General features: G+C 35.9%; 1 protein-coding gene across 3 annotated transcripts in view; it reads right to left on the bottom strand.

The window, feature by feature from the left end:
• Positions 1–9,581: 9,581 nt before the first annotated feature.
• LOC134226664 (LIM/homeobox protein Lhx5) overlaps positions 9,582–24,799 on the bottom strand; it is a 111,797-nt gene continuing 96,579 nt past the window's right edge. Inside the window, exons 5-7 of one of the 3 annotated variants that reach the window (XM_062707576.1) lie at positions 14,478–14,742; positions 14,172–14,397; positions 9,582–11,397 (exon numbers count right to left, since the gene is read on the bottom strand). In XM_062707576.1, coding sequence (XP_062563560.1) covers position 11,397; positions 14,172–14,397; positions 14,478–14,742 — 492 coding nt within the window. In that variant the 3' untranslated portion in view covers positions 9,582–11,396. Of the gene's footprint in view, positions 14,415–14,477; positions 14,743–24,799 lie in introns of all 3 variants that reach the window. The other 2 variants (XM_062707575.1, XM_062707577.1) reach the window with 2 other exon arrangements.

The raw sequence follows: 24,799 nt of genomic DNA on the forward strand, positions 1-24,799 counted from the left end.
GGAGAGGGATCAATTTCCCCCGAATATTTAAAAATTCGATTTTTGACAGTATTCTAAAAAATCGATTATGTATCAATAACAACAGGACTGTCATACATCAGTAAAGTTAAATACTATATTTCTTAGAGAGTCTGTGTGTAAATCGCGTATGTTTATTTATTTTTGGCTGTGATACATCAGAAATCAGAAAAGGGGATCAATTATCCCCAGTCTCCCCTAAGAACAAACTAATAGCACGAGATATTGATCTCTTATTACAAATAGCATAAAATGATATTCTTATGATCTTTCAGTGCAAAATATTGATATCTGATCTTTTATCTCTTATATCAAACAAGTCCATATCTTATTTTGCTATCAAAACAAGATTTGTTACTATTCAGCAATTTTCGTATGCTCGGATTTTAGAACTGCACGGAACCCCGAAACAACTCATTTTATGGTTCCTTTCGCTCAAATCCGCCCTTGCGTAGAAAAAGCTCAGGTTTCACTCGAATTTATGCTTTTTTTTTAACTAATTTTATTTGCTAATTATCTAATACATGCATTCATCTCTTAGACTAGGTGTTCCGTGTTTTCTTAACACTATCATCCTTATTTGCTGTTATATTTTTAGTTATTATTAATACATTTCAATTGCCTCTGGCAGTTAGAATTTTTCCTCTGGTTGAATTGAACCATGTAGGAATTACAATGTTTTCAACTTAAACTAATCTTAACCTATTTTATACTAAGGGTACAAGGAGTTAATCGTTGCAATAGAAGATTGCAACGATTTTTGTCTAAAATTGGAAATTATTTTGTTGGACATTTGTTGCAATGTCTCAATATTAGAAATTCTATGAAGTTCATTGGTACTATACCACGGAGACAACTTCAGAATCATTTTCAGAATTTTATTTTGAATCCTCTGGAGTGCCTTCTTTCTGGTATTGCAGCAACTAGTCCATATTGGCACAGCATACAACATGGCAGGTCTAAAAATTTGTTAGTAAATCAAAAGTTTGTTCTTAAGACAAAGTTTTGATTTTCTGTTTATAAGTGGATATAGACACTTAATATATTTGTTACATTTGGCTTGAAGGCCTTCAATGTGATTTTTAAAAGTTAATTTTTGGTCTAGCAAAAGTCCTAAATATTTAGCTTCGCTAGACCAATTAATTGGAACCCCATTTATAGTGACAATATGTCTGCTAGAAGGTTTCAAATAAGAAGCTCTCGGCTTATGTGGGAAAATTATAAGCTGAGTTTTGGAAGCATTCGGGAAATTTTCCATTTTGCAAGTAAGTGGAGAAAATATCCAAACTTTTTTGCAATCTACTACAAATGACACGAAGGCTACGCCCTTTGGCTGAGAGACCTGTGTCATCTGCAAACAAAGATTTTTGACACCCTGGTGGTAAATCAGGTAAGTCAGAAGTGAAAATGTTATACAATATAGGCCCCAGTATGCTGCCTTGGGGGACACCAGCCCTTACAGGTAATCTATCAGATTTAGAATTCTGATAGTTTACCTGCAGTGAGCGATCTGATAAATAATTTTGGATCAGTTTAATAATGTACAGAGGAAAATTGAAATTCATCAATTTTACAATCAAACCTTCATGCCAAACACTGTCAAATGCTTTCTCTATATCAAGAAGAGCAACTCCAGTCGAATATCCTTCAGATTTGTTGATCCGAATTAAGTTCGTAACTCTTAATAACTGATGAGTGGTTGAATGCCCATGGCGAAAACCAAATTGCTCATCAGCAAAAATAGAATTGTCATTAATATGAACCATCATTCTATTTAAAATAATCTTTTCAAACAGTTTGCGTATTGAAGAAAGCAAACTGATTGGGAACGATAACTAGAAGCCTCAGCTGGATTTTTGTCCGGCTACAAAATTGAAACAACTTTGGCAATTTATCAATTTATCTGGGAAGTATGCCAATTGAAAACGTTTGTTGAATAAACTAAAAAGGATAAAGAGCTATCAGGAAGTTTTTTGATAAGTTCGAAGAAAAAAACATCCTCACCCGGGACTTTAATATTTTTAAATTTTCTAGTAATAGATCTCACTTCATCCAAATTAGTTCCCAACGAAGAGTCAAAAACATTATCTTGGTTGAGAATGTCTTCGAAGCTTCGTGTAACCTGATCCTCAATTGGACTAGTGAGACCTAGACTAAGATTATGGGCACTCTCGAACTGCTGAGCAAGTTTTTGAGCCTTTTCGCCATTTGTTAATAAAATTTTATTTCCCTCTTTAAGCGCTGGAATTGGCTTTTGAGGTTTTTTTTTAAGAATTTTCGTTAATTTCCAAAAGGGTTTCGAACTGGGATCCAACTTCGAGACATTATTCTCAAAGTTGGTATTTCTCAGAATAGCGAAACGTTTTTTAATTTCATTTTGCAAATCTCGCCAAATAACTTTCAACGCGGGATCGCGAGTTCTTTGGCATTGCCTTCGCCTCACATTTTTAAGACGGATCAGTAGCTGAAGATCGTCGTCAATAATAATGGAGTTGAATTTAATTTCACATTTAGGAATTGCAATGCCTCTGGCTTCGACAATTAAATTTGTCAAAGATACGAGAGCATTATCAATATCACTTTTGGTATCGAGAGGAATATCAACATCAAAATTCCTATCGATATAAGTTTTATATAAATCCCAATCAGCTCTATGATAATTAAAAGTAGAGCTGATAGGATTATAAATGGCTTCTTGTGAGATTTCAAATGTCACAGGAAGGTGATCAGAGTCAAAGTCAGCACGAGTTACCAATTGGCTACACAGCTGACTTGAATCCGTTAAAACCAAATCAATTGTCGAAGGATTTCGAGTGGACGAAAAACAAGTTGGGCCATTGGGATATTGAATAGAATCCCGCAGAACAATCTTCAAATAAAATGTTGCCGTTGGAATTGCTTTGAGCATTATTCCATGAACGGTTTTTGGCATTGAAGTCACCAATTACGAAGAATTTTGATTTGTTGCAAGTCAGAATTTGAAGATCAGCTTTCAACAAATTCTTTTGCTGCCCATTGCATTGAAAAGGCAAATAGTCTGCAATGAAGGAAAATTGACCAAAATTTGTTTCAACAGAAACTCCCAAGGTTTCAAAAACTTTGGTTTCAAACGAAGAAAATAATTTATGTTTGATACGTCTATTAATAATAATGGCGACCCCACCACAGGCGCTGTCAAGACGATCATTTCTGTAGATAAAATAATTTGGATCTCTTTTAATGGAGAATCCGGGCTTTAAATAAGTTTCTGTTATAATTGCAATATGCACATTATGAACTGTTAGGAAGTTGAATAATTCATCTTCCTTACCCTTTAGAGAGCGGGCATTCCAATTTAGAACTTTCACACAATTATTTAGATCCATTAAAACGGAGTCCGATAACATTTTTTTGTGTGTACTTCATACCAACCTGAAAAGCTTCAGGAATTGTATTTGCTTTGAACATTGCATCAATCATGTGATGCAATTGTTCAGTTAAAAAATCAAAATCGGAAGCAGTCATGCTACCTGAATCGGCAACATGACCGTTATTTTCCGTTGGGACATGGGTATAAACCTCATTTTGAGAAGAGAAATTTTGTCTACCAGCAGCGATGTTTGCATACGTAGGTACATTGGAAAAATTGGAATTTACTGAAGTGCTTGCTACCCGTTGACGAGCGGCAAAATTTGTTTGAATTGTGGTGGGTATTAATTGCTCGACCGGTAACTGGTTTCGAAGTTTGAGCGTTTGAAAAATTTCTACCCGTCGAATCTGGAATTTCCCGTCATCACAGGAATTCAAAACTTTTTTGCGTGAAGGGCATTCCCAGAAATTGGATTTATGATTGCCCCCACAATTTGCACATTTAAATTTATTGGAATCTTCTCTCACAGGACATGCGTCCTTGGCGTGAGAGGTTCCACCACAAATCATGCATTTAGCATTCATGTGACAATGTTTGGTTCCATGACTCCACTTTTGGCACTTGGCACCCAGTGCCGTGGTGGGGTTTTGGAAATTCCCCAGGCCTGCGAAAATGTTCCCATGTAACACGGACATGGGACATAATACAGGCCTTTTCCAAACTTTTCATATTATTTAGTTCACTTTTTTTAAAATGAACTAAATAAAATTCTTGAGAAATGCCCCTCTGGGAAGTACCAGAGTGGGATTTCTTTTTCATCTTAATTACTTGGACTGGTGAAAATCCAAGTAATTGAGAAATTTCAATTTTAATCTCATCCAGTGATTTATCATCACTGGGGAGACCTTTCAAGACGACTTTGAACAATCGCTCAGTTTTGTCGTCGTATGTGAAGAATTTATGACGCTTCTCAGTTAAATACTGAAGAAGACGTTTGCGATCGTCAAAGGATCCCGGCAAAACGCGGCAGTCACCCTTCCTAGCAATCTGAAATGAAACCTTGATCCCCTGTAGGTTACTCAAAATCTCATTCCGAAAGCCAGAAAACTCGGCAACAGATACCACAATTGGCGGAATCCTTTGCTTTTTCGCATGAATCGAATCACCTGGGCTAGAGGTAGATTCGATTTGCTCAATTTCATCATTAATCAAATCGAACTGATTGCTCAGTTCGATTGGAGAAGAATTATTTCCGATATTAGAGTTAGAAGGAATATCTGAATTCTCCAGTTTCCTTCTATTTTTTCCGCGCTTTGGCAGGACGGTCTTGAAACCTTGTTTCTTTGAAGGAAGTGGAGAATTCAGAGACTCCCCCTTCCTCTTGTTTTTATTAATGCTCATTGCTGAGCGTGGAGACGTGACCTTCTAAGAGGTTTTTTCCCAGAACGGTGTCCCTGCAGGATTACCACCGCTTGTCGGAATTTTACTTCCGCAAATGGGGGCCAACGTAAAACGAAGGCACGGGCCTTTGCAAAGATCGTAACGGGATCAGTGGGTACAAATAGCGCTAAGAAGCACCGTTGAAATTAAAATAGCTTCGGGTAGTATTAAAAACTTCCTTCCGCAAAGAGAGAAAGAACCGCACAGCACGAAAGCACGATGCGGTCTGACTCAAATTTATGCTGTATTCACTCCCTCAAGACTATAGTAAAAACAACACAAATTTGGCTTCTTCCACGGAACAGCACACGTTGGGTCGATGCAGCTCTCTTTATTTATAATATCATTCATGAGAGAGAGTGAGAAAACTACCTACTATTGAGTTAAAAAAATTAACTTTGTACTCAAAGCTCAGTTCTTTAAACTTTGTTTAGGTTTTTATTTTTTTCTGTGTGAAAATAACTATCGTAATGTTATATACCTACTTTGAAAAAAACCGTACTAACCGCTATTCAGCCGGTTTCGTTTATGTTCAGGCCGTATAAGAAAGTATAACTTTGTGATCTTAAATAGATTACTTTTTTAAACTACGTGATAAGCATAGCAAATATAAAAAAAATATTTTTATGCTATTATAAGTGTGTTCTATACATGAGTGTACTTGTAGATTAATTGTAACATAGCTCCTTCATCATACAACCCCCTCCATCATTATGAACAGAAATGTTGTACAAATCGTTTCGTGCTTGCGTGTGGCATGACAAGTTTCCATGAAACTTTGCAGTCGCGTCGATAAACAGAACGTCCTGTTTTATATTTTCTTTTCGTTTTCAAGTTCTCCCCAAACCTGTCATGTAAACGGCGTTCGATCGGTTATTTTACCGTGATGCCTAGACTTTAGGTAAAAGTGTTATTGCATGATGCTTGGTTCCATATACGTAAGCAAGGGCAACAGGGGCACTATCAGTTTTTATTGACACGCTAACACGACACACGTTTGATAGTGAAAATTAATCATATTAACATTATTGTTATCTGTAAATGAACATAATATTGATTTACTCAAATTGACAATCTGAATAACATGCCGGAGTTTGAACTTCAGTTTATCACATGTGTGTTACAAGTATCTACCACTATTTTTGCCTCATGAGCAGGAGGTCGCGGATTTAACTCCAGGATCGACCGGCATCACCTGTTACTTACTTAAATTCTTTTATTTTATTCATGTTTGTGATTTAACAATAGTTTTAAATTCAATCAAAGTTAATTGCCCATACTCCGGGGATTAAACCACCCGACTTGAACATTAATTTACAATGTTGCGAAAACTCACTTCTTTTCCTTGTTGGGTATTTTAATCACTGCGACCATTTGTTAGATCTATTGTGATATATGCCCCATTGTTGAAGAACTGTAAACTCATATGTGAATATGTTCATTATATGGAAGATATTGATTTGAAAAATGTATTGGAGGTAACCACTTTCCCTTCGATGGGACTCGAACCCAGTACAGTACAGTTGCTGATGAACAATGTGTGTAGCCGCCAGATATTTTAAATACTCACGCTCCTCTAATGTGAACGTGTACTATACACATGTGGAAGTGTTGGCTTGACAAATGGATTGCGAGTGATTTGACTATGCGTCCAATTTGGAAATCTCGAGCTCATTCAGTAGCCGCTAGGTTGCGAAGGGCGAAGGAGGTCTTCCGTAGCTTAGTTGGTTAAAGCACCAGTCTAGCGTACTGAGGGTCGTGGGTTCGAGTCCCATCGAAGGGAAGGTGGTTACCTCCAATACATTTTTCAAATCAATATCTTCCACATAATGTACATATTCACATATGAGTTTTCACAACATTGTAAAATGGTTTTTACCTGGTTTTTACATATTTAGTGTTTGGCGTCCATCGTGAGCACTAGATTAACGACTTTCGAGTTGAATTGGTTGATTTCGTTGCAGAATTTAAGTTCAGTAAGCGGAGTATTATCGATTCCGTTTTTACTGAAGACGATGGCTTGTGTCTTCTTAGGGTATACGCTGTTTGCGATGGCTCATTACTCGATACTGGAGAGATCTTGATTGATGGTAGAGATTGGCCGGTTAATATCTGTTATCGGGCCAGATAGATAGATTTGCAGGTCATCCGCGTATAGCTGATATTGACACTGCAAATTATGCGGCAGGCTTTTGATTTAAAGGCTTAACAGTAGTGCACTAAGGCACGAACCTTGAGGTGTACCTGTATCAACTTCTCTATCTTGTGACATATTGTTACCCACATTCGACATCTGGCTCCTTCCATCAAGATTTTTTTTTTATGAGTCTGCAATGCTATATTGGAGAACCTAAACTCATCCGCTCTTTAGCCTAGCGATGAGACAAAGCAAGGCCTTGCTGAGGGTGGCTGGGTTTGATTCCCAGTGCCGGAATAGGCAATTTTCGGATTAGAAATTGTTTCGATTTCCGTGGCCATAAAAGTATCATCGTGTTAGCCTCATGATATACGAATACAAAAATGGTACCTTGGCTTAGAAACATCGCAGTTATTAGCTGTGGAAGTGCTAAATGAACACTAAGCTGCAATGCGGCAATATCCCAGTGGGGAATGTAATGTCAATAAGAAGAAGAAGAAGAAGCCACAGATCGCACAGCTGTGTAAAATAAGTTGAAATGCATCATGAAAACCGCTGCCATCTGCCTCTGCAACTTTTTGAAAGAATTTATCATGGAGTATAGCTTTCCGAATTATCGTATCGAACGTCCTTCATATTGTGCTACATATCGTAAATGATGATGATAATAAGTGAGAGATTTTCTTTTCATTTAATCTCTGTCTGGCATTGATTATTCAAAATCTGCCAAAGTCTTTATTTCTTCATACTTTTATTTATAATACGCTACTGCATTATCGCACGTCACTAGAGTTCCGAGCTATACAAATTCTACTACAACTTCGAATTTTCCACCATCCAGCATCACTTCTCCCAGCAGCAAAAGACAGACAAAAATGGTTGGAAAAAATCTTGATTGTGACTAAATCTTGTCATATATGAATTGCAGTAACCTATGTAGAATAGCGCTTCGTTTTTCTGGTATTGATCGTGGGCTCATTTCTCGCTATCTCCCTCAAGGGTCTCACAAGACCCTCTTCCACAGCATGGCTATCAATCCCGTTGAGAGTGCATCACCCTGCTTCAATCCATCTAAAGTTACAAAGGATGTCGAAATTTTATCTGCAACCCTTACACTTGATTTCGATCCGCTCAACGTAACACGAATCAGACGTATTCGTTTCGCTGGAAAAACAATGTTCTAGTACAGAGGTTCCCAAACTGTGGGTCGCGACCCCCAGGGGGGTCGTGGGCTGTTCAGTGGTGGGTCGCGAAATCTAATTCTAATTCATTATTTATTAACTAATCTTAATTCATTATTTTGTTATTATTTTCTCCCACAAATCTAATCCATATTTTAAATTAGGATCTAAGTAATGATTGGATGATTAAAGAACAACATACCTAACGAGTTCAACGGCCTTTTTTTGTTATACGATATTTGGGTAAGTAGAAAGAAGTGCTATACAATCCAAATCTAACTCCAAATTCGAACTCAATTCGAATCCAATTTAAATTAAATCCAAATCTATTTAAAAACCAATCCAAACCTAATTCTAATCCAGGGAATCAATTTTTCTGAAATGCGCTTGCGAAACAAGCGACAAAAGAGAACCAACGACAAAGCTTTGTTTTTGTCGGAGATAATAATGACAAAGATCTGAAATTTTTGGTCAGAAACAAAAGAGAGACAATTTTGTTAACAACTTTTCAACCCGTTATTTTTTATTATCTCCACAGAAAATTTCGGTTTTATGCTATCATAGTTTCTGCTTTTATGGAAATATTCGAGAATCCAACAATGATTACAATATTAGCATCGTATTCTCGGAAATATCAGAGCATGCAAGGCAAATGGTTCTTGTCATATTGTGTTCGGGTTCTGATAAAGGTTTGTCGCTAGGTGCGTTTGTCAGTAACAAAATCTGTTCACGACAAAGGGTATATTGTTAGGCATTGCTCGAATATTGATTCCCTGTTCAAATCCAATCCTAATCAAATCGAAATCCAATTCAAATCCAATCTGAATGAATTTCAAATCCAATACAAATCCAACCCAAATTCAATTCAAATCCTATCCAAATCAAATCCACATCCAATTAAAAAAAATTACGGAATTTTGACAAATACAATGATGGGATAAAAAGCAATTTATTATGATTTGTCCAATCTAACGCGAACTCATTTTTATCTAATTTCACAAAATCATTACATTTGGTACCTGGTGGGTCGCAAGCAATATGGGATTCTGCTAGGTGGGTCGCATATCCAATAGTTTGGGAACCTCTGTTCTAGTACACTTAGCTGTAATTCATTTCGTTTCGCACGCTGCAACAAATTAAAGTGTCATCCTCTATATCAAAAATAAAAATAATCAAATCTGATAAATCATGTATCACACCAACAAAACATATTTTGTTACAATTATAAATATTTCTTACATATTAAATTGTTTTACGTTTGCAGACGTCTGTACGAACTTGGCCACAAAATATAATGAAAAACCATGTGCTAAGAACTCAAGGCGAAATCAAACGATTTAAACCAGGATTTTTTTACTTACCTTTATTGACCAGCTTCCCTGGAAACTATTCATAGAAATATATTTTTTCGGACTGAGTTAATGATTTTTTCGGCATGAAATAGTATTGACGTATATTTCAAGTTCACATGGATTCTTCTTTTATTTTCTTCAATATCTTTTCCTATATAAATATCAACACAATGTTTGTTATGATTTCTATTTCGTGTCTATTGCATTTCTCTACTCCACATGCAAATACAATCGCAACCCCCATATGATTGCATTCATTAAAATTTGCCTTTTCATTAGGCATTTGTCTCGTATTTACAACCTTTTTATTTAATAATACATTCATCTCGAATATTCCAAAATCATAATTTAAACAATTATCTCACTTACTGATACTTTTCTACATTATATAATTTACACTATTGAAGGCGAAAACAAGGTACTACCAAAACATGAAATATCTGGATACTCATTGACAAAAAACGTTGGGACCTCTTTAGTAGAGTTATAAATTGTATGGGAGTTAGGAAATGAAACTGAAACTGTAAAACTACTATCTTCAACAGATATTGTAGTTTTAAAATTTCGAACAGTTTCGTTAGGAAATTTATAACTGGAATACTACTTAGTTGTATTTTTGCACGAATTTGCAATAGAATTTACTTGAGTTTTATTTTGTTCAAAACAAAAATAGCTTCAACAGCTTCAAAAAATAGTTTCATCGACATCACAGCAGTTTGACATTAGCATCAGAAGATCATATTTTCGTTTCCCAGTATAAAAAATGAACAATTTGTAACTGCTACTGAAGGTTCATTTCCCGTTTTATATTTTTGACAGTTGTAAAATCTGTACATCGAGGAAGAAGTATAACTGGAACTGTAACATTACTTAAGATGCCCTTAGTAGAGTTTTAAATTATATGGGAGTTAGAAAACAAAACTGAAACTTTATAAATACCATCTTCAACAGACGTTGTAGTTTTAAACTTCGAACAGATTCGTTAGAAATTTTATAACTGATGTATTTTATTGTAGATGTATTTTAGCACGAATTTGAAACAGGATATACTCGAATTTCATTATGTTCAAAACAACAGTAGATCACTTCATCAGCTGCAAAAATACTGTTTTATCGATATCATAACAGTTTGGCATTTTAATAAGCCTCGTAAGATTATTTTTCGTTTTCTAGTATAAAACATGTCCAGTTCATAACTGCTACTAAAGATGCATTCCCCGTTTTTTATCTTTGACAGTTAAAAAATGTTAAACTTGGGGAAAAATATTACTACAAATATAACTTTACTAAAAATGCCCCTTACAGCACAGCTAAACAGACGTAACATGTAGAATAATCGGTGTTGATAATTATCCAAACCAACCTGTGGTAAATGAACAAATTTCATATAAAAAAAACACACCGCAAACAAACGGTAGCTCACTCATTTTGCTACTTCAATGAGAACAGTTTACAGATTACCGCCTAAAAAAAGAATTAAACGATTTTCAGATTACCGTCTAACTTTATTATCTTACGCCAGTATAGATGTGCTATATTTTCTGCACGTTGAATTTTGATGTTCAAAAAATCTGTCTTTTTTGTAATATACCATGGCAATGAAAAATTTGGTAGTGTCTAAAAAATAATACAAATACATACGAATGAGCCTGTCCAACAGAAAAATGAAAAATGCCTGATGATATGGAGATATTTTTTATGTTATTGAAAAACATTCGGCTTACATTGTTTTAAGTTCTTCACGAGGAGTAACCAGTATGGTAGATATACATACTTAATGACTGACCATTTTTATTTTGAATTAAGTTATCTAACACTTGCTTTCTTCACATAACACTTCATAAGCTGCCGTTCACAGATTATATAAAATTTGGAATGATTCACATCTTAAGCAAATAGTTTATAAAATTCCAGGCATGTCTGAAAGAAAAATGAGAAGAATAACAAAATATGGACTTTAAGATATTTCTGGTTCACATGTTTGTATAAGCCATAAAATCGATTTATCTTACTTTCAAATAAATTAACACGAGGCCCACTTTCTTAACCCTTATTTTTTCCAAAAGTAACAATTACTCTAATAATACTGCTCAATTTATTGCATATATGGGAATACAATAAAGGATTACAATTTACTGCAAACAATATTCTCATAATTTAACATGGAAAATTGTTTACAAAGTACTTCAGATAAGTGTAAATTTCAACGCCTTTAAGGCCGATACGGTATTTTCTCTCTTCTTTGGATTTTTTAGTTTAAAAAATGATTTGAGGTGGGCAATAAGCAACAAGCAATTTATATTAAAGAAGATTATAAATGACAAAAACGTTCTTAAAAAAATACGGTTTGTTTTTTTCTAATTTAACTTCTTTTTGCCTTTCTCGTATACAAAGTATACGTAAAGGCTATAGGATCACTCCAAAACCGAACTTTTGATAGAAGGCTCGGAGACCCATAGTGTTATATACCAATCGACTCAGCTCGATGAATTGAGGTGATGTCTGTATGTGTGTATGTATGTGTGTGTAAAAGAATGTGAGACACACTTTTTGGTATTTAGCATTGGTCGATTTGCTCGCAACAAGTTGCAGTCGACACGGAATGCGGTCTAGTTGTTTCCTATTGAAAATTGGCCCGATCGGTCATTGCGTTCCAAAGTTATTAAAAAAATATTGTTTTTTCTGAAAACGGTCCCCCCTTGTGAAAAAAAATTTCAAAAATGAATTTTTTTTTCAGAGTTTGCAGCAATACATTCAAATGACCGCAAATAATATGAAGTGCTGTTTTGACCTCTCTTGTGTGTTTTTCTTATTTTTTTTAGTGAGCGAGAAAGGCACCACCAACGCTAAGTGGATTGATCTGGGTTTTTGTTTACCACCCCTTGATCACTGGAAGAGCAATAGAATATACTACATATAATAGCCCTGTTTGTCTTTCCGGTGACTAGCAAACCAAACGCAGCACGCGGGGAATTTCCCACAAAAAAAATAAAATATTTGACACTTTTTTACTATCAGATGCAGAAAACAAAACCAGTGACAACCTTAGACAACCAGACACAGCATTTGATGAAAAAAAAAAACACGGACAACAGACGTTGAAAGTTTTGATTTTTTTTAATGCGAGCCGTTTATATTGATAAAAAAACTTGCCACGGGCGCTACTGCGTCCACAAATAAACTAGTATTTAATATTTCAGAAATATTTGTAACGGTCTAACCAAAAATATGAGTAAAAACAGAAATCGTCTCTACTTTTCAGAAAAAAAAAACAGGACAAGAACCGACTCCAGCGGAAAAGAATATTCCAATTGGCGTAAGCTCATTGAGAACGAGCTGTAGCCCATCAAGTATCATGTAATTACCCCGCGAAACAAGCACACACTTGAAGGTTGTCATTTGCTGCACTCCGAATGAGACGGGCAATAAGGGAAAAAATTGAAACAAGATATCTAACTTTCAACGGGGAGCAATATCAAAAACTTTTGGTCGAATGTCATAGTAAGTAAATTCCTAGGAACACCTTGCGTAGGTCTATTGGTTTGGTACAAAATGCCCGAATATGAGGTGGCTGTAAAAAAAATGACGACAGAATTTGAACACAGGAAGTGAAGCCCTACCCCGAAATTTGCGACATCTGGATTTGTGTTGGGGTAGGGCTTCACATGTGGTAGAGAATTAACAACAGTGTTAATTCTCTACCACATTTTTGTTATGACGACACAATTTTCACTGGTTCACCGGGTGCTGTGTGAATGAAACACTCAAAGCCGGCTTATTGGTGATAACACATGATGTGTTATCAAAAACAGGTTTTAGTAAAGATGCTTCTATTCAGTGACTGAGTAGAATTTCATGGATATACTCCGGACGTTGAACCGTTATTCCTATTGAAATCTTCGAAAAAGTCGGAAAAGCGTTAATAATCAAAATTTACACGTTTTAACTTTTGCAACTGCAAATGAAACATAATACTACTCTGACTGACTACTATACTAAAATAATAAGGATTTGGTCAGAATTGAACAAACCGCAGCAGTGTCCGATATGAAATGTTGCACAAAATTTCATCATCAAAATACATCGTCGAAAAAAACATGTTCGATTGGTCAAATATGAACCATAAAATAATTATATTTTGTGTTTTTGATGCGCCTGTCAACATAACCCACATAGTTTTAGAGTTTTACCGTAAATGGCTTAGGTGTCCTGTCACTGGGGAATCTCCCCCTATATGTTCAGTTTTTGATGTCATCCTATTTTCCTTGTAAGCAATTTTCAAATTTCTTATGATAATTTTCTCATGCTTTTTGGAGAGTTTAAATGGTCGATCCAATGAAACACAAGATCTCCGTTTCGGAATATCAATTCTTTTAGAAAAACAGAACAGAAATCCACATAGAAATGTAGTAGCGATTAACACAACCGCTGGACCCTTCCTGTATTTTTTTGTATTCTGTTTTACTTTATTTATAAAAAAAAATATCGTGAATTGCAAAAATGTGCATTAAATTATTGATCATAAGTAAAATGTCAAACAATATTCCCAGTAGGAATAAGTTAAAATTTCAATGGCAGCAGTATGTAAAAAGTTTTTTTTGGATTAGCAGTTGTTAGAAAATAATCAACAAAACAAATAAATTACTTAATTCAGCTATCACTTAATTATACTGAAAAAGTTGAGTAAATTTTACCAAACCAGTCCTTCGTTTTGCATATTCTGAGGCTCGGAGAAGTTTCCAGAAGTCATGAATTCTGGACTACCGGATCTAGGGCCACCCATTATGTTCTCAGGTGCACCACCACCAGCGGTGGCATTTCCTGGTGGAACATTTGGTTGATTGAGAAAATTCGTCTCTGGTGTTAATCCACTAAACTCGTTCACCATGGGGATCGGTCCGGCGTGGTCCATAGGTCCTCCTGCATAGAAGCAAAAGCTAAACGTTAATCGTCGATTGATCAATATTTCCAATGAGACAGGAGTCAGGAGTTTAACCTACCGGGAGCGTTAAAAGGCATTGGTCCACCACCGGGATGACCAGGGAAAAAAGGTGCGTCATGAGGGTGGAAAGGAGGACCGCCATAGCCGAAATCAAATTTGCCATCCGAAGCAAAATAAGGAAATCCTGGCTCATCTAGCCCACCAGGTGACAGGTTCATTGGGAAGCCTCGCATTTTCCGGGCTCCTCCGAAAAATGGCCCTCGTCCCATACTAGTCAGTTGTTTTAACCTCCGCTCCTTCGACCGTTTATTCTGAAACCACACCTGTAATGAAACATTGAAAAAGTTGAGGAAAATGAAAATAGTAATAATACTAATGGTAACGATAAAACTATGCTATGAATTTATAATTCTCGGTCGATTCCTGCACGTTATTTCATCGTATAGTTTTAGGAAGCAATGGAAAAATGCGACTTTACAATGTGCATTTTAGAGAAATTCTAGCCACTGCCAAAACAAGTGATGTCCTCGCCAAACATAGAAGAACATCACTTACCTACCTAACAACTGCCCAATTCGTGCCCAAATTCGTTCGTTTTGCTACCTTATCTATCTAGAGCAGGGATTGAATCCTTAAGAGAAAGTCTCTCACTTATCATCTCTGTATACATATACGACTAGTCGACCCGGCAGACGTTGTCCTGCGTAGTAGGCGAAAATACGCGTTGAGAACGCCCCATGCGACATTCCCATACAAATCTTTTTTTCTAGTTTTTCACGATTTACTCATCTTAACTAATAATTTTCGCATGAGGAAATATCATATAAACCCGTCGGAAAGTATAACGAACATATCTGCTGAAGGAATAAAGAAAATCCATCCAGCCGTTTTCGAGTTATGCGGATACGAACACAGACCATTTTATTTTTATTATATAGATAGAAGAAGAAGATATGTAGCATACCGCGAGAGACTTTTTTCGTAAGCTGCCATGATAGAGAACTGATTCGGGAGGCTATACCCCATGATAAATTTCTTTTATGTCGTTTTCGGTTTTAAAGCTGGGTCAGGTCCGACCCCGACTTTGAATAACCGAACGAAACAAAAATATTTTATCAGATTTTATCTTTTAAATTTTGTTATTAGTGTTATTTTGTTTCTTGTTTTATGAATTAAAAAGGGAAGTCAGATTTTTCTTCTGTTAATTGGGTTGTTTAGCAAAGAAAAATATGGGTTTTTTTATAGTTTAACATAAAGAGCATGCTTTTCTGATCTCCAACATATTTTTATTTTGTTTGTAAACCTTTTATTTTCATTTTTGTATAGCAAACAATAAGCCACTTTAATCGATAGAATGACACTAACATTCATAGAATGACAGTTGGCCCATGCAGCATAAGAACAAATTTTACGTCCCATATAAATTTAAAATGCAAATTAAAAATAGTTCCGGGGCTCCAAAAATTCTGAAAAATTGGGGCTAGGCTCAGTTTTTTATGCAGATTCAGAATATGTAAAAACATGTATACCCCTAAACAACCCAATTGTTTAATTTTAAAAATTACATTTTTTTACGTGGAAGACAACAATAAAATTTAACAAATGAAACAAAAACGATTAAAAGTCCAATACCCATCCGTGTCTTTCACGTTTTCATTTTCCTTTAGCGTAAACATAAACACCAGTTTGACAGATTGTGTTCGAATGTATTGGTGAACCTAGGTTGGATCTCGATAAATCGGCAGAGCGAACCTCATTCGTTTTGGGTCGGATCTGGTGGGGATCGCGATCCAACCTGAACGAATAATAGAACGTTTTGACAGCTATTAGAGCGGATCCGGGGCAGAACTAGGTTCGACCCAGCAATAACCGAAAACGACATTAGAGAACTCCAAATGTGGGGAGCAGTGGCTCTGATGATGCATTTCAACTTGTTCTACACAGCTGTGCAGTAACCAACACGAAAGGAGCGAAAACAAAGCGAGAATCGCCATTTTTCTGTAGGGGCTGCCTATCCGATTCTGTTCTTTCGCACTTGTAGGGGAACTGTATCGGTTTTGGCCATGTTCCTAATTTGGCCAATTTTGCAAATAACTTCAAAAATAAAGCAATTCGCAAGGGTTTTATTAGTTCCAACAAGAGATATATCCCTCACGCTTCAACGCTGCCTTCAACTGATCGATTATTTTGAAAAAATATGTATTTTTTAGGGTTGGCCAAATTAGGCACTAAGTTGGCCAAAACCGATGCACTTCCCCTATACAAGTTTGATAAATTTGTTATCATGGTTTGTTATGATTCGGAACAGTTTTTGCCTCTCTTTTATCGTTGTTCGTTATCTGTTGAGAGCGATTTCTGAAAACCCTGATCTAGAGAGTGGCGTAAAACTGCAACCAGACACCTACAAATGTAGCGTGTAATTTGGATGTTGTACCGTGAAGTACCCTAACTTCAGGCACGAAGTTGAAACGTTTATTGAAAAACATTTTATGCCTATTTGGGACCATTGCCCGGATAAAAATTTACAGTAACTTGTATGACATAACCCATTGAAATACAATAGATTGTATGGCAAACAATACAAACTATTGTATGCTTACTGTAAAATGTTCACGGTTGTAAAAGATCTTTATTGTACGTACATTAAAATAACAATATATTTAAATGTTTCCGATATATTCTATTATATTGTTATTGTCCGTTTATTTTTAGTATTGCTCATCCAAAAACTAAACAATTTTTAAAAGTATTCGGTTTGGATGATCTAGAAATCCGTCTAATGTTATTGAATTAATATAATTTTGGAATATTTCATGGATTTATTATATTGATGAAATAACAATTGGAAACAATAAAATTACAATAGCTTTGTTTGTTAAATAAATGAAAATGTTATACCGATTCTCAAGTATATATTTTCATATTGCAGGTCTAGAAATGTTTTGCAATAAAAATTTGATTTCAAAAAAATGAAAGGGAACAAAAACTTTTGCTTATAATTTTACTCGGAGAATGGCTGGATTCATTTGAGCGTGTACAGTTTTGTTTATAATTAGTGAAGAGATGAAAATAATAAAACTGTATGGTGCAGAAAGTGTTTTTTTCATTGCAGTTTCTGCTGCTGGGAAAGCGGTATATCACTATGGCTTCTGTACCGTGGTGAGTATCTAAAGTGTTGAAGCGCGTTAGAGCATCATTACTGGGCGCGAGTATTTTGATCACTCTCACTGTACTGTCATTTTAGATTAGTCACTCTTTTTCGCATCGGTCCCTATTTTCGGTTATCATTTCGGTGGCTGCATTCCGTATCGGTGACGTTCGACGTTTGATAGTTCATCAAATAGTAGCGCTGTTATTTGGTCAATTTGGTCACCTGTCAGCTGCGCTACTGTTTTAGCAGCGCTTTTAGTAGCGACCGGTAAAGTGTCAAGTAATGATACTGCGCTGAAAAACGGTTTATACTCACCACCGGTAATCGTAATCTTATACTACAAAAGTTCAATGTACATAATGAACGCAGTGGTTCATCCCGAATAAAAAATAAATGAAAATTTTATCATCATAATATCTGATGACATGCCTGGTAACATGTATCCTTGTTCCTTTACAGAAATGAAGCTTATGATAAATAAAATACTGCTGCTTGCTGGTCACTGATTGAAGATCGTTCAGTGGCTACCATTGGCCCAATCTCACCAATGGGATATAATAAGAACTGATGCAGGTAATTTTTTCTTTTCTTCTCGACGTATTTTTTTCTAATAAAACTGACATTCTTTTATAATTTACATTTTTCACAGGTTTATATCTATGTGTATTGTCTATTCGGAACAAAGTTAGTACGCTTTTTAAACCGATGTTGGATTTTTTTTCCAGATACAGGCAACCCATTTAACTTTGGAAGTATTGCGCTGGATTCGTCTAAAGATATGCTAAACAACCGGAGGAAAATAAAATAATTTGTAAAACAATTAATTGTATTGTGTTTTTATTGTAATATTGGAGTATAATGTATTCTAAATCCTGTTGTATTTCTATTGTAAAACAATAGAAACAGTAATTGAAAACATTTAAAACACAATGTTTTCTATTGTTTTGTCGCTCGAAATCATCCCATTGAAGAACCGTAAAATCAATTGTTTTGCTCCGAATTTTGTATGGAAAATTTTCGATTTTTTTATTGTAAAGATACATAACAACCCCCCTTTTTAATTGTAAAAGTCCCATTTACCATTCATTTTATCGTGGAAAACCATTATTTCTCATGTGATTTTATTGTCAAAATTCCATTATATTCAATGGTAAAAATTATGTTTTAAATGGTGTTGTAACAATAAAATTTATGATATTTTAATGATATTTTTTATCCGGGTGGCTACTGCATCATTATTGTAAAAAGATTCTACACACTTACTTTTTTATCGGGATTTCAGAAATTTGTTCAACTTTTACCAAGATTTGCACAGCCGAGCCCCAACGAACATGTTTTTAGCCGAGATTTTTGCCAAAACTCAGCTAACAAACGTCCTTTTTGCCAGTATATCAGTTTTAATTTTGCTGGGCACGCGGCTGTGCGGATTTTTGTCAAGCTGCATTTAAAATTTAAAAAAAAATGTTAGGTTCTGTTCACAAATTACGTAACGCTTCTGGGGGAGGGGGGGTCCAACTTGCGTTATACTTTGTTACACTAAAAGGTGGGGGGGGGGAGGGGTACTACCAAATGTTACGCATAACGCGAATAAAAATTCATTTGAATGTCTTGAATTCTATTTTCTACTAGCTGCATTTTGATATCCTTGATTTTAATCATGTGCCGTCCCTATTCTAACAGTGTTCAAAAAATACCAAAACCCAAATGCTTCAGAGAAGGAAACAAAAATCTACCTTTCAAATTATCACAGTTACGCGTTATATGGGGGAGGGAGGGGGTTCAAAAAATGTTACTTTTTGTTACGAGGGGGAGGGAGGGGGTCAAAAACTCGGATTTTTGCGTTACGTAATTTGTGAACAGGCCCTTACTTGTGTGTCAACAAAAACCCCCCTGACAATAATAGAACAAAACCTGCCAAAACCATCATTTCCCCTAGTTAGTTCTTTGGATATTAATATAAAACAGATATCGATTCCTTAATTGGCGAGTGGGAGCATAAAAATTTATTGTAATGTACCGCGCGATTTTGTTGTTGTTTTGCAAATGATTTCTACACTATGTATGTAGATCCCTAAAATATAAAAAATGGGTTTCAATTTAACGCATTGTTTAAAGATTTACCCATGTTGTGATTTTGGAGCACATTTGGAGCATGCAAATAAACACAACACTCAATCAATCTTACTGTTCTTTTAAATCGAAATAAATTTAAGCTGTGGTTCCTTGTAAAATTCAGTCTAGTGTAATTGAATATTTACTGTGTAGTTAACTCGATTAATGAGGAGAGAGTTTAGCTGTTGAAAACTCGGTAAATAAATGACCGAGCCCGGCAATCTTGAATAAGTTTGTAGGATACTGACTAATGCTACGTTTTGACAGGGCAAGTGAGTTGAACAACTTGAACTTAAACCGTCTAAGACGATTTAAGTACTGTCCATTTAATTCCACCAGTTAATTTTCGTTATCTTTGCAGATACGTATTTCGACCACAACTGTGTGGTCGTCTCCAGTGTCTCGTACTTGACTCGACTTGAAGACATTGAAGACGACCACACAGATGCGGTCGAAATACGTATCTGCAAAAGATAACGAAAATTAACTGGTGGAATTAAATGGACAGTACTTAATTCGTCTTAGACGGTTTAATACATTCCACTAAAAAGAGCTTAATATATTTTCTCAACTTGAACTTGTTCAACTTTCTTTTCGTTCAAGTGAGTTGAATGAACGTGTTTAGACGTGCAATTCGCGTTCAATTCAAGCGACATGTTCAATTCACTTGCCTTGTCTAAACTTAGCTACGTTTTGACAGGGCAAGTGAATTGAACAACTCAGTTGAATTCAATTGACTTGCCAAAAGATGAACATGTTCAACTTTCTTTTCGTTCAAGTGAATTGAATTAAGGTGTTGACATGTCCAGTTCACGTTCGATTCAAGCCACTTGCTCAATTCACTTGTCTAAACGTAACGAGTTTTTTTAAACTACGTACTTTGTTTAGGGGGCCCTCCTTAGTCGTGCGGTATGACGCCCGGCTACAAAGCAAGACCATTCGGAGGGTGGCTGGGTTCGATTCCCGGTGCCGTTCTAGGCAATTTTCGGTTGGAAATTGTCTCGACCTCCCTGGGTATACAAGTATCATCGTGTTAGCCTCATGATATACGAATGCAAAAATGGTAACCTGGCTTAGAAATCTCGCAGTTAATAACTGTGGAAGTGCTAAATGAACACTAAGCTGCGAGGCGGCTCTGTCCCAGTGTGGGGATGTAATGCCAATAAGAAGAAGAAGACTTTGTTTAGTTTTGTTATACTACAGAAACTGCTATTGATAGAAAAAACTAAATTCAGAGATTAATGCTACGTTTTGACATGGCAAGTGAATTGAACAACTCAGTTGAATTCAATTGACTTGCCAAAAGTTGTTCATGTTCAACTTTCTTTTCGTTCAAGTGAATTGAATTAAGGTGTTTACACGTTCAGTTCGCGTTCGATTCGAGCGACTTGCTCAATTCACTTGCCTTGTCTAAACGTAGCATAAGTACAACAGTTAAATGGATCATGTTAGCGCTGATTCATCCGCGGATTCACCAGTTATATGGAACAGTTATGCTTAATGGGCAATATGAGTTACCTTACCTTTTATCAAATTTTCTTTTCTTGGAGTGACCTAAAGAGATTCGACGTTAGAATGATCCTTTGAAACAAATTGTAACACAACAAGTCTTTGAAGCGATCAAGAGGATGTTTCAATTTCAGTAATAAAAGTACTGTGTAATTTTGAGAAGTGATTGAATGCTTTTAGTTATGCGTAATATACCCACAATGCTAAAATGCCTCAAGACCAATACCATTCATTCAATATAAACAGCATCGAATACATCTTTATGAGTTTTCGAATTTCGTCTTCTAAAAACATCCAAACTGTAACAAATTCAATCCCAAATCGACACTTTGGTAACGATCGTCTAAATTGTCATACAAATCAAACTTTTTATTGTTATTATAATAATTTTATTGACTGGCGGACTATGATTCAAGCCGCCGCGAACCACCGTTGATAAAGATTTTCTGAATGAACATCTTCCTACTCTTACTTTTATTTCACTGGACGAAAACGCGAACTCCGTCCTCGTTTAAGCTGACCGACGGCATGCATATAATTTTGTCTCCTTCACACTTACTTTTCTCATAGCTTTGCTATAAAGGTAGGTCCATGGGATGCGGCTTTTGGTGCTTATATTTTATGATGTAGCCGAAAGCCAAGAGAAATGAATAACAATCGGAAAAGGTAGTAACGAACGGGTTTCCTCTTCGCTTTTTTTCAGGACATGAAAACACGGCGGTTGAGTAGAACTGATTTTTTATGACCCATCATGGGTCGGTCTCGAAAAGTATTTATGTTCAGTGCACCATTCGATGCGACGCGTTATTAGCGTTCGTAAGAAGTTCATAAAACTTTATGAAATGATCTATACAGCCGATATATCGTGGAATTCTTCTTCTGGAATTCAACCAAATATCGAGACAAGTTACGAACAATATGAATTGTGAGTAACTAAAACTATATATTGGATATAGGACTGTTTACTAGAAATTCGCGTACACACTGGAGTGAAAAATTGACTTACTGAACTGGGGAGAATGATGTAAATTGTGTATTTTGGATATCTAAATGTATTTTGGACGTTTGACTATATTTTGCTTGTTTTTCTTACTTAGCTTTCTTTAAATAAATAGCGATCAAGTGTCTGTTCAGCCTCTTTAGCTATTACACTTCTAGCCATATTTATATAATAAAATAAACAAAATATAGTTAATTTTCTATATAATAAAAATGAAATGATCTGTGTTTGTACCCGCATAACTAAAAATCGCCTGGTTGGATTTTCTTCATTCCTTCAACAGATATGTTCGTTACGGTTTCCGACGGGTTTATATGATATTCCCTTAAACGAAAATCACGAGTAAAGTTGAGTAAATCGAGAAAAATTAATATTAAGAATCGTATGAAAACTTCACATGGGCAGTGCAGAACACGTATTCTCGCCTACTATGCAGGACCATATCTGCCGTCTAATCAACACTTCCCACATAAATCCCCACTGATCGTAAGGACCTGACCAGGTGTTGAACAAAGGGATCGTTTAATGAAAAACATGCCAAGCCCCAGGCTGTTTTTACGCATCTAACGTCCCTATTGACAGCCAACCCAGGATAGTGTGCGGTCAGATATGCTATGCAGGACAATGTCTGCCGGGCCAACTAGTTCAAAATATATTCAGATGTCCAAAATACCATCGGTACCATATTGGTTCTAAAATTAATATAAAGTTATAAATACTATGTATAATTGTTACGTATACGAAAATTTGGTTGGTACTATCCTATCATGTGTCCCGCAAGCACGAGAACCTGAAAACGAAGTTGTAATTTGATTCGAAATAAACTTCTGGAATATGGACCTTTTTTCAAATTTTATATATGTTACTTATTGAAAACAGTTAAGCCCGCTGTCCACTGTTTGTCATAATGACAAATATTAAATATAAATATTTGTCAGGTTTATCAGGAAATCTATCAGACTGTTTAGCTAACATTTGTCATTATGACAATCAGTGTACTGATAGCTTTAGAATCTAACATGCAATATTAGTCTTCCACCTGCAAACTTAAGAACCATTCGTGCAACCATTTGTCAATGCAGGTTATATTAATTAACTTTAATTTATAAGTAAAGTTTGTCCTTTTCATTTACAAATTATGTTTAACTAGTTTATCCAGTTGCATGTACTCATTACCTTTTATTTATAATTTGAACAGACATGCAGGTATAAAAAAACGTATTTATCCACCTAGCGGTTATGGAAACTGGACAAAAGTTATTGTTGGCTGAGGGCTAATAATATTTTCCAATAGATAGAAAACATTATAGATTGACAATCACTCGATTCATTCGACATATATTGTAGATTTAAATATATTTCCACCTTTGATACAAAGATAAAATATTTACCCTTATTCTTGTTTACGTACGAACGCGCTTTCGAATGAAAGCTGATGCGCATTGCGTTTACGCCAGCAAAATTAAGTGGGGAAATGATTCGAACGAACTGCATTCGTTCGAAAGTTGCGTGCCCGTAAACAAGAATAGGGGTGATTATTAGCCTTTAAACAACAATATTATTGTTGTAACTACAATCCATTTTGTTGAGTGCATTATTTCGGTCATAACTTTTGAGCCCACTATCCGATTTGACCCATGTTCAATGGTAAACACGAGACAGCATTCCCGTTGAATGGACCTTTTTCCAAGTAAATAAAAGATGAATAAGTTTTTTGCGTACATACATGCATGCACACTCAGACTGACATAATTTTAATTCATCGAGCTGAATCGATTGGTATGTAACATTAGGATCTTCGGGCCTTCTACCAAAACCAGTTTTCGGAGTAGGCATACAGTATTTTCGTTATACCGTGAAGTACGAGAGAGGCAAAAGGAAGAGAACAACCAATTTCGAGACATAAAACTTGTATAATAGAAAACGAACGTTATGCACCTCCACTAACCCAGAATCGACGCTTGAAGCTTCTTATAGACGTCAATAAATCGGTTGAGAGCAACGTTTTGAAACTTAACTCCCATTAAAAGATTCGAAACAGTTCAAGCGAGCCTCCTCCGAATTTTACCCCAAAATCACTTATTTGTGCTGTGCTGAGAACGTTCGGGCTCACGTTTTGCTTGGTCATCGAGACATGATTAGCTACAAGTACGCCTGCCGATTGGATGCGACGCCATAGTAGCCTTAGTCATCATCGGGTGGAACCGTATAACTTAAAAAAGACCGTGCGTGCGCGGTAGGGGTGTATGCGGTTTCCATCCCAACTATCTCAGCAACCAATCTTTAGCGGAGGTGAGTACAATAGAAACCCTCAGCCAGCCAGGAGAAATTGGCAGTGACTGCTTTGATGTTACCTTTCATCGATGGCCTATCAAAAGAAAACGTTGTTCTTCGCTCATGTATTGACTTGGCAGGAAAACAGACAAAACATGAAATATCATTCTTGTGGTCTTCATGTGGTTGGACATGGAAATCGTAGGAACGGCGAACATTCAGTCGCTGCCACTCATTGCCACTGTCGACTGCACAACGCCGCTTTTTATGCTCTTGTGGCGTAACTAATTCATCGTCGGACCACCTTCTGTTTAGTGTAGTGAGACCAACAATG

The sequence above is a fragment of the Armigeres subalbatus genome, chromosome 3 (assembly GCF_024139115.2).
Source record: "Armigeres subalbatus isolate Guangzhou_Male chromosome 3, GZ_Asu_2, whole genome shotgun sequence".
Taxonomy (NCBI): Eukaryota; Metazoa; Arthropoda; class Insecta; order Diptera; family Culicidae; genus Armigeres; species Armigeres subalbatus.